This window comes from Crocodylus porosus, unplaced genomic scaffold (genome assembly GCF_001723895.1).
Source record: "Crocodylus porosus isolate Cpor-Errol unplaced genomic scaffold, CroPor_comp1, whole genome shotgun sequence".
NCBI classification, from domain to species: Eukaryota; Metazoa; Chordata; order Crocodylia; family Crocodylidae; genus Crocodylus; species Crocodylus porosus.
Window position 1 is genome coordinate 4,901,956 of NW_017728943.1, and position 11,359 is coordinate 4,913,314.

An 11,359-nucleotide genomic window follows, 5' to 3' on the forward strand; every position below is an offset into this window, starting at 1 on the left:
AGAAACTTATTCTTCAAAACTTCTGGAATATTTTGCTCAAAATATTGCTTCTACTGCCCCTCCCTCCTTGCATTTATCTCCAGATTCCTACTCTTTGCCCAGATATACTCTACCCTCCACAATCCTCTATTCATTTAACTTTTTGAAACTTTGCACTTTTAGAGAGAGGTAAGGGCTTGACACTGTGTACACAGACTTGCAGAGAGACAATTGGGCTGATGGGTACGGAATCAGGTCTGTCCTCTCATCTCCATATACTGCAAGGAAGTTATCTTTGGAAACACAAATCCACAGTCTGACAACTGAGACTAAGCATCACAGAGATGCTTAATGGGATCTTCTAATCTGAGCACAGAGTCCCATTGGATACTAATCTATAGAGAAACCTCTGGGAACCCTATAAAAGACTGGGCCCCGAGTATAATCCATGGCCTGTTGTGACCTATAAAACACTTTTCTAAGAAGGTTACATGAATATGTGTCTCAAATAGTATATAATTAGAAGTTATAATCCCTATTTCATGACAATATCTTACAACTTTAACGTATCTTAAATTAAAACTATCTTTATATAGGTTTGGTTTGGGGTTTTTTTAAAAGCATCTTTTAAAAAATGTAAGAATACAATTAAATAAAAAACCTGATTTAAATTTAAAAAAATCTGTGGGGTTTTTTGATATATTTTTTTAAATTGCTGATTTTCACGTACTCTGCTACCTATGCTGCTCATGGCACGCGTGCCACAGGCTGGCTACCCACCCTTGGTCTACTCTATATACCACGACAGGATTTTCATTGTTTGGACAGGATTTCAAAGCTCAGGGAAAAGTGTGGGACTTAAGCTATACAATTCATTATGCATGGCTACAGAACTATCCCATTTGTTTTCAGATAATTAGCCATGTTAGGGTGAAGTCACACAAAGTAAGGCAGGGTGGCTTTTGCCTATGAAAGCTCATACCTCTCTAATCCATTTGTTTGGACTTCATCTTTTTTCATCTCAATTTTTGTTCTATTTTCAGGAACTAAGAATGAGCCAGTCACCAAAAGAAGAGAACAGTAAGCACAGCCCCAGGTAAGGCCACAGTCCCAGAACATTATTTCATGCTTATGAAGGTCAAGTTCCAAACGGACTCCTGTTTTGTGCTGCAGATTAAACACTGATGATAAATAGATCTGAGATTAGTCCATTTATAGACAGTGAAAGCTCTAGGGTAAGTAGAGCCTGGGCATTCTTAGGACTACATCATTTAATTCTGGTCACCGGTCTCTATTGCAGTCACTAAAGTGGCAGTAACTCTTATAGGCAAAGTATGATTCCCATTGCTGCTAGCATCACATGCCTGACCAACCTGAGTTCCTTCTATAAAGGAGACAGGCTTTGTGGATTGGGGGGAGAGTAGTGGATGTGATGCATCTTGACCTCAGCAAGGCTTTTGACACCGTTTTCCACAATATTCTCATTAGCAAGTTATGGAAATACAGACTAAAGTACTGTAATGCATGGATACATAACTGATTGCATCATTGTGCTCAATGAGTATTCTACCAAACAGGGCTCCCCAGGAATCTGTCTTGGGTCCAGTATTAACATTTTCATTAATTTGGATGATGATATCTAGTGCAAGCCTAGTGAATTTGTGGATAACACCAAATTAGGTAGAGTTGCAGATGCTCCCGAGGGCAGGGCTAGGATCCAGAATAACCTGGACAGACTGGAGAAATTATCCAAAAGTCAATAAGATAAGATTCAACAAGGGCAAATGCAAAGTCCTGCACTTGGGACAGAATAATTGCATACACAAATACAGATTAGGGAATGACTGGCTAGGCTGCAGTACTACAGAGAAGGACCTGGAGGTTACACAAGTTGAATATGACTCAACAGTGTGCTCCTGTAGAAAAAGAGACCAGTGGCATACTAGGTTGTAGCACTGCAAATCAAGGGAAGCAATTCTTTAGTTCTTTTCAGCACTGTCAAGGCTTCACCCAGAGTACTGTGTCCAGTTTTGGGCCCCATACTCCAAGAAAGATATGGACAAACTGGAAAGAGTACAGTGCAGAGCCACAGAAGTGATTAGGGACCTGGGAGGTAGGACTTATGAAAAATTACTGAAAGAGCTAGGGTTATTCAGTCTGGAGAAGACAAAACTTGGGGGAGGGGGGGAGAGGATTTGATAACAGTATTCAAATACTTGAAGGGCAATTAGAGAAAGGATGGAAATGTGCTTTTCTCCGTGGCTGTAGGGGACAGGACAAGGAAAAATGGCCTCAAGACACAGAAGAAAAATTCAGGTTGGAAATTAGGAGGAGCTTTCTGACTATGAGGGTGGCCAAGTCTTGGGCAGGCTACCTGGCAAAATTGTGGAATCTCCATCTTTGGAAATTTTCAAGATCAGGTTAGACGTAGACACTTGGCTAAGATGGTTTAGCCAGGGATGATCCTGCCTTAAGTGGGGGGCTGGACTAGATGACTATAACTGGGTGCACAGCTCTGGTTGCATAGTTCCAGGAGGTTCATGAGTAACAGCCTGCCTGTTCAAGAGACAAAGCCAGCTGGGGGATAATTGCTGGTCCCAGAGGAAGTTAAAAGCTCCAACTTCCAAGGAGGGGAACTGAGGGAAAAAGGAAGGCTGTATGGCTGAGGCGGCAGCTCAGAGCCGAGGTGCCCTCTCTATGTCTGAGGAAGGACTGCAGTGTGTGTGTTAATTCTTTACTATTTGTATATGCACTTGTTCTGTTATGGATGCTGGGGTTCTTGTGGGGACAACTTTGCCCCAGGAAAATAAAAGCTGAAACAACTTTATGAGGTCCCATCCAGCCCTACTTTCCTATGATCTTGTGATCAGTGGAAATAAGGGTAGGTGAAATGATCAAGCATAGAGAAAGGCATAAAATTAAGCCAAGGATATACAACTTGTTAAAGCAAAGTTCAGTTGCAGAAAACACACTGGAAGACAAGCTTCTGCAGACTCCAGCAACCCACCTGCACTAATCCTGTTTATTCCATAGGGGCTGAAAGGAAACTCTGAAAAGGAAGGTTTCCTCACGCCACAGCAATGTAACAAAATTCAGTAATGCTGGGTAAGTAGGACTGGGAGTTGGCCGAAAAATGAAGAATGTCCTTGTCTTAGTTTAGTTTTTGTTAACACAGTATCTGCCAGCTTTTTTTTTGTTAATTCAAGTTTTCAGAAAACATGCACACACTGTTGTAGTGATTAACAAATTAATAAGGAACCAAGCAATTACATAATACTTGTTTCACCTGCAGATAGAACACCTGCTGAAGCCAAGAAGATTGAAAAATGTACATCTGGTTACTAGCTATTAATTACCTGAAGTATCCAAAAGGTGCCTAACAATTACCTTACCCTTGTTCATAAAGCTGGTTGTTCTTTGTCATAGCAAAAATGTGCAGAAAGGCATGTTTATGAGTTTTATTTTATATTTATTTTTTATCTTTTTATATATGCATCATAATTAATTTAATAATTTAGTGGCACCCAATATTTTAATTAATGCTTGGGGTCACGGACACCAGGAAAACTTTGTATTATAATACAGACAAGTGGGCTAGTTAAGCTGACAAACAGGGTTTTTCCTACCCTTTTAGTATCTTGCAGACCAGGAAAACCATAACTACATCAAACATATAGCCTCACTTACTGAAGCTATGAGCACCTTTTCCTTGACGTCTCTGCCCTCAGGAAATATAGTAATGGAACACTTATTTTTCAAACAAGTTACAATCACTTCTACATAGAGGCCTAATACTGTTCAAATGTACCTTAACCAATTGCTACTGAGAAGTTATTTTTGGAGAAATGGTCTTACCTTTTTAAGATGACCTAGTCGGAGTTTGAAGATTTCCTCCTGTTCATGATATTCAGCTAATGTTAACCTGTGTGAATGTAAATGTGATATCTGTGAGCTACATTTTAGAATGTATGTCTATTTTAAACAAACTCCTGAAAGGGAAATGAATCTTTAAATTCAGTCAATTTATAGTGGATGGAAAGTGTTCAGTGCATCCACACTGAAAACATACCTTTATGTGATGGAAGGGAGCAATGCCTACCTGCATTCTTCAGGTTTGACAGATTGGTTGTAGCTGTCTTACATTGTATAAAATCTCTGTTACATTAGTTCATTACTTGACCTGCTGTGCTAGTTGAAATTGAAACCTAACTCATCAATAGCATGCGTTCCATACAATGAAGTTTTTTGTTTGGTCTTAAAAAAAGAAAACCAAAAGATACTGTAAATGTTTAATGTTGCAGAGACTTTCACTTTTTGAAAATGGAAATTATTCCAGTCCCTGCGACAGTATTACATCCAAACTGATTTGGGTCAAAAATTTCTGAGCATGTCCTATTTTGAGCAGAGACCAAGAACAGGGGGAGGGAGAAAAATAAGTGCAAAAGGAATTAAAGAAAAGTAATTAACCAAGGAAGTATAAAGTGCAACAAAAGCTCGAACTTAACTGAATCAGACATCACCACTGAGTACATTAATAAAGTCTGATGGGTCACTGTAAGGTTTAAGTTAAAAACTGAACTACTACACTGGTTTCTCCCATTACCACAAAGCAATGGGAGAGTAAAAGTATGGTATACTTGGGAATAGGTTAATTCTGAGTATTGCATACCAAGCCCATTATTTTCTTTAGGAATAAGATGCTCATATAACACTGTTTATAGTTCTTTGCTATTTTTTTTTGTATCAAAAGAAAGGTCAGGCCGTTCCTGTTGACAGTTTGTCTGTTAACAATACAGTCCCTGCATCACAGCAGTTATGCCTCTACAAGCAGGTAAGGGAAAAGAGCCCATCTTAAGGTTTGGTGCACTTAGCTGACTGCTTCATTGTCAACAAAATATTTTTTTTAATGTTGACAAAGACCATTTTTTAAAAAATAGGTTTTTAGTTTATTAGAACATCCACATTTTCAGCAAACTGTCATGAAATTGAAGGATCATTTACCAAAGAAGCTGTAAACAAACTGTTCAGGTACATTAGTATAGCTATTGCACATTAGCTAAAATAATGGTTTGAAGTGAGTTATATCAGTCTTCTAGACTAGCGTTTCTTAACCCAGGGGCTATGACCCAAAAGTTGGTGGCAAGAATATATGAAAGGTCATGAACAAACTTTAAATGTTTTTCTCTTTTAAAAGGAGAGGAAGTGTGGGAAACCATGGCTCTTCTCTTCCAAGTACGCAAGGGACTGCTTGCCCCCCTACACCCCACACACACTGCCCCCTAGTCCCATACACCCACCTCCTGCTGCACACACTGTGGGGCTGGAGGCAGGAGCAGCAGGTCGGAAGTGAGGGGCACTGGGTTGGGACTAGCCACTGATGTTTACAAATGGGTCCCGGTACAAAAAAATAAATAAATAAATAAAAAGAAGGTTAATAAGCACTGTTCTAGACCGTATACATGCTACTGGCAAGGAACAGACTAAGCTCAGACTATTACCTGCATGTGTATGAACACTGTACTACTAAATACTGTGAACAGTCCCACCCCTTTCTACACAGTAGCTAGCAGAATCATAAACAAATTTTGAAGCATTTGAAAGTGAGGTAATACAGCATTTAAGAGGTACTTTTTCTATATTTGTAATGAGATCTACTTCTGTGTCACAGTGGTTGAAATTAAACTTTAAGCCTGCAGATCAGAACATATAGACTCTACCTCTGTCCTGTCACTGCCCTTTACAGATGCCCCAACTCCATCCCTGCCACTAGCCACCAGGGTTATCTTTCCTCCTTGCTTAACAACTTGCTAGCACTGTGCTGAATGTTAAGAAAGCAGTTTCTTTCTCAGTCTCACACTAATGCATGTCTCTTTGCTTCATCCACTGCTGGCCTCGCCTTGCCAAGAGATATTCAGGTACAGAAAACAGTAAAATACAACAGGGAAAGAGGCAGGGCACAGCAGTAAGGTATCTGGCTATCTAGCATTGTGGTCAGCAACCTTTTTAGGCTGCAGGCTGACATGACCCAGTTTGAGTCAGAAATAAATGGGTGTTTTTTGCTGCAGTGGCATAGGGAGAGTAACTAATGCCAAAATCTTCTACCATGAAAGCCCCATGTCCACAGTCCTGATCAAATGGCTCTGCAGACTAGATCTGGCCACAAACCATAGGCTACCACTCTGTGGCCTATACTGCCTTCTAGATCTCATTACATTTGCACAAACTCATAAGAAATCACCACCAATTAAGATGTAAAACTTAGGAGTAGCCAGTTTCCTAGTTAATATAGCATCTTCTGATGGTGTTTCTCCATTTCAACTACATTTCAGCTAAAGTAAAGCAATAAATCTAACTAGAATTTGCCAGTTCTGCCACTGTACAAGTCAATGTATTTAGCCCATTGCTCAAAATGCAAGTTCTCCTTGAAAAAAAGACTTTGTGAAGGATCATTTTGTTCCAAATTAAGATATTAACTGTACTAGAAAATAACTGATTCCAACAATGTTTACACAATGACTCATTTAGCACAAAAAGTTAAGCATGGCATATTGATAATTCTTTTTTGAGACAGACTATATGACAAGCTCTCTTGAGAAAGGAGCTGACTTGAATTTAAATCAGATCTAATTAATCTACACCGTTCTGTAAAGCAAAGTAAATTTGAAATTAAAAGAAGGCTTTCCAGATTGAACGTTATTTTCAGGATGCTTTGATCAGTGGCTGATATTTCAGCATCAAAAATGTGAAACCACTTACTCTCTAGGGTAAAAAACATTTCCTAAAACCTCATTCTCTAAAATTGCAGACAAACATACATTAAGCAGGCAATTTCTTTAAAAAATATTAGTATACTGACTAAAGACAAATTCTGTTTACTCTACCCTTGCAAGTTTTTTCTTCCAGATCAGTGGGGGAAATGAATGCATCTTGCATGCTACAATACCTAGATCCAAAAGGAAAGGTGAATAGAATTTCAACTGCAAGCTGTAGACTGCTACCAACTGAAGTCAGAGCTGGAATGTAGCTGAATAAGGGCTTCAAGAAATAAAATCTGGGGGCTTTAGCTTGGGAACCATGGTCTAGATGAAACTAATGAAAGACTGATACATAACAAAAACAAAAGACACACTTTTTACTCGGAGCAACATCATGACTTGCTCTCAAAGTGGAAGACTTAATTGGGGTTCTGCAGGCACCTGCCTTGGGTATAGAACTATTTAGTGTTTTGATTGACTTGTATAGTAGAAATACACCTACTAACAGATGGTATCTATCTGAGAAGGACTTCAAGCACTATGGAGGACAGATCAGAATGTAAAATGATGTAGACTAATTGCAGAAATGGTCATAAACAAACAGGATGCAATTCCGTATGGACCGGTGCAAAGCACCATGCTTTGATATGAACAATCTACTGCACAAATACAACACGAGGGAAAGATTGACTGGCAATAGTTCTACAGAAGAGGACTTAGGAGTCAGTGGGTGACAAACTAAAAAGGGAGTCCACAATGCCATACTGCTGCTGCTGCAAAAAAAAAAAAAAAAGCCACACACACCATATTGGCACATGCAAACAGGAGTGCTGAGTTGAACTAATTCTTCCTCTCTGCTCAACATTGGCAAGGCATCAGTTGGAGTACTGACTTTGGTTCTGGGCACCACTCAACAAAGGTGGACCCATTGGAAAAATGTACTGAAATCTTGGGGGAGTATTTAATTTTAGAGCTGATTTTCTACAGAAGACACTTTTCCATGTTTCACCAATCAAATACAGCAAAAATACTGGAAAAAGATACAGCTATCATAACAAATTTGGAGACAGGTATCCTTGTTCTATTCCAGTGGAAAATACTCAGGAACACCTGGCTGTAGCCCTGAAGACTATACTTATTTTCCAACATTTGTCTATACAAATGGCCACTGAAGCTAAAAAAAAAAGCCTAGAAACAGGTAGAGAATTCTATTCCATAAAAGCAGGGAGCCTTAGAAAGCCCCAATAAAGCCATGCAACATACGTTTCGTTTTCTGCTCCATTGGTCTTGTTCTTACGCTGCTTCTGCTCGTTGCTTGCTGGAGGGGTCTGTCCCATGGCAGGTGGCTTCCGTTTTGCTAACATTTTTCGTTGTCTTTCAATCTCCTCCCGCTGGGAATTTATCCTCTCCTGTTGCCTAGGAGAGAAATGGGCAGATGTATTATGATGGTTTCCAAGTAATAGAAGTAGATGAGTAATCAAGTGTTAATGCAAAGTACAGGAAGACATGCCAGCTGTGTAGATGTACTGAACCTTTTGAACTCTAAAAACATTTTAGGCATTTAAATCAAATTTCATTTTTAGCAAGGAAAAATAATGTTTTAAAATTTAAGTTGACACTGACTTTTTGAGAGAGCACGTGTTAATTCCAGGGCTCTCGCCACCCTAAACTGTGACAATCTGATTCTGGCTCTATTCCCTCCACTCTATGTTTCAACCAGAATGCTACTGTTCACTCTCTGGAGTCAAAGGTAGTCAGAGAAACGTGTTTCCTGTCAAAAGGCCAATCCAATCCTTGCACAAGACTCATGAGCCAAATTTTTGGCATGAGAGGGACTAGTATTATATATAATGAGAAAGATTTTCTTTGTCTTGCAGATAAATAGGAGAGGTTCTGCCCTTACTTTATGAGATTCTGGAAAGCATAACCATCTGTCCACTGCTCAGTGAAAGATGCCCCATGCCGGACAGTAGTGAAGTGACCCAGCCTCAGCCGATCCTGCATGCTCTTATCTCTGCACGCCATTTTTTCCTGTTTTGACTTAAGGAAAATTAAAAAAGAAACATTAATACACCAGTCACTAATCAATGTGAAGTTTAAAGCACTGCAGCATTTTAACTTTCTAACCAACACTTAACATTGCCTGTACACTGATCCAGTTCAGCTTCTAAACAAATCCAAGTGTTTCTTACTCAGCCAGGTCAAATTCCCTTACCTGGAAAGCACTGCACATTTGTCTGGCAAATGGCTGTATGGGACTATGACAGGTGGCAACTCCTATGTTTCAAGTCTTACCATTCACTCCAGAACTCTGTCCCACCACAATTCTGCTTTATCATCACTTGAATTCAAGGCATCAGTAAGACTATCTCCGATGTGGATTTAGGCCACATTTTTTCCGTAAGAGTCAGAGAACAGTCTCCCAGCACCCCGGGTGCATTGCTCCTCTTCTCTTCCCCTGACACACTGTTGCTTAGGCTGGACTCTCCTGTTCCAGTGGAGCAGGGAGCAGAACACACCCTCTTCACAAATTCCACATGGTGCTATAGGGAGATACAGGCTGACCCTAAGCAGTCTAGGTCAGCCAAATCAGGGATGCCCTGTGCACCACTGCCATCTGTCTCCAGGCAGCGTGAGGGAGCCTGCAGGTCACACAGTTGGGTGCATCGAGGCTCTTGGCTGTGCTAGTGTCAGCACTGCAAGCTCTCTGCTCTACAGGGACTCAGCATTAAAATGTTCACTCAGGGGTCTCTGGGCAAATTTCTGTAGCAGGAAAACAAACCTAGTATTTTGCCAGATCATTTGACCATGTGTATGCAACCTTAGTTAGGAACAAAAAGGTTTCTAAACTAAATGTGTGTAGTCAGCAGGGCAGTGACAAGACATGCATTTCCCCATCAGCGTTAAGAAGTGGGGCTGGATGGACTGCCAATTCAAATTCCCAATAGCCACTCTAAATGGACCTCTAGTCTTAATCAGATCATAATTCAAGTTAATAAAGTGTCCATCTGTCTAACAGTAGTTGCCTCTAATTGGTCAAAAATTGAAATGCAAAACAGGAAGAGGGCGCAGATCAGGATTAAGGTGGATAGGCAAAGCTTTTGTTATAGAAGATTAGACAGCACCCATTTACATAAATATCCAGTGCTGTCAAGAGTTAAATCCCTCACTATCACAGAAAGGGAAGTGGAACCCACTTCAGACTAATACTGACTAAATCTGACTAAAGTAATCCAGACAAGTCACCCCATATGTCCTCTGCATCCATCTAACATTCACGTTTCAGATGAAAAGCACGAGTGCCACAGAAAACAACAATTAAAAACCAGAGTCAACTGGAAATTCTTTAACACTTTAGCAAGCTAGAAGTTGGGAACCTACTTCATTTAATCTATGAGTCTCAAAGTGTTTTAAAAGTAGAGTTTTGTTTTCAGGTGTAAAAAATTTAGTGGTTAAATAATGTGTGTAATGTCACAAAGCTGATGTGTCAGCTAGGACAAAAAACACCTGTTATGCTTAATACCATATCTATTGGTACATGGTAACCAATACATGGTTCTCAACTGGGGGGGAGGGAAGTGGCAGCAACCAGATAAAGCTGCCCTGCATAAAGGGGCTGCAACATATCCACTCACTCCTTCTGCATTAGGGTTCTCTGATAATCTCAATACAGTCAGAAGAACTAGCTCATGCTGTAGCCAGTTTGCATCCCTTTTCAGTCTGCACCCCTTTCTGCCACCCCTCCATCCCAATGCTCTTCCTAGAAGCAGAGGTGCACAGGACAATTCCATCTGCCCTGCACACCTGCTTCTGGGAGATAATGTGCAAGAGTGGAAGAAAAGGCTGCAGTATGAGCCAGCTCTCTTGTCTACTTTAGGGTTATCAAAAACCCTACTGAGGCAATAGAATGCATACATGCTACAGACCTTCCCAGTCAAGCTGCACACCAGGTGCATGGGACAGTTTCACCTGGCAGCAGCAACACCCAGTTGAGAACAACAGTAGTTCTCAACACAGGATGCTGCCATGTTTGAAAAAGTTGTAGAACAGTAAAGTGACTGACAAGGTTGCAAACCACTCTACTAGATGGGGGTGACTAACCAGTGGCACATGCACCACAAGCAGCTTTTGGGACACATGGCAGATCAGGGTAGGGACAAGTAGCACAGCAACAGACAGGACAAGAAGAAAACAGGGCTGCAAACTAGGAAAAGAGAGCAGGGCAGCGAACAGAAAGCAGATGAGACTGGACAGGGATTACAGGGCGGGGAGGGTAGAGAAAGCAGAGCAGAAGATTGGGCAGAGGAAGGGGACTGCAGCTGTACTCAGGGAGAATGCAGGTTAATTTGCAGTACCTTTGCCAAAAAGGCTGGGCCCCACTGTGCTAGATTATGATCATATCATATGTAGGCTTTTTCAATGTGCTCTTGCACCACCAGGGTCATACATGACTACCACATAGCTGACAAAACTAAACTAAGATACTCTAAAGCCTTAGCCCAGTACCTCCTTAACTGCAGAAAAGCAACTGAAACAGTTTTACTATATTTACTTGAATCCAAGACAAAAGTTGCTCCCCCAAGCATCAGCATTGTGTGTGTGTATGGGGGGATGGGGTGGAGAGC

General features: G+C 40.7%; 1 protein-coding gene across 1 annotated transcript in view; it reads right to left on the reverse strand.

Moving 5' to 3' along the window:
- TLK2 (tousled like kinase 2) overlaps positions 1–11,359 on the reverse strand; it is a 63,228-nt gene that overhangs the window by 15,167 nt on the left and 36,702 nt on the right. Inside the window, exons 10-12 of the mRNA XM_019548486.1 lie at positions 8,638–8,774; positions 7,998–8,150; positions 3,835–3,901 (exon numbers count right to left, since the gene is read on the reverse strand). Of these exons, the coding sequence (XP_019404031.1) occupies positions 3,835–3,901; positions 7,998–8,150; positions 8,638–8,774 (357 nt within the window). The remainder of the gene's footprint in view (positions 1–3,834; positions 3,902–7,997; positions 8,151–8,637; positions 8,775–11,359) is intronic.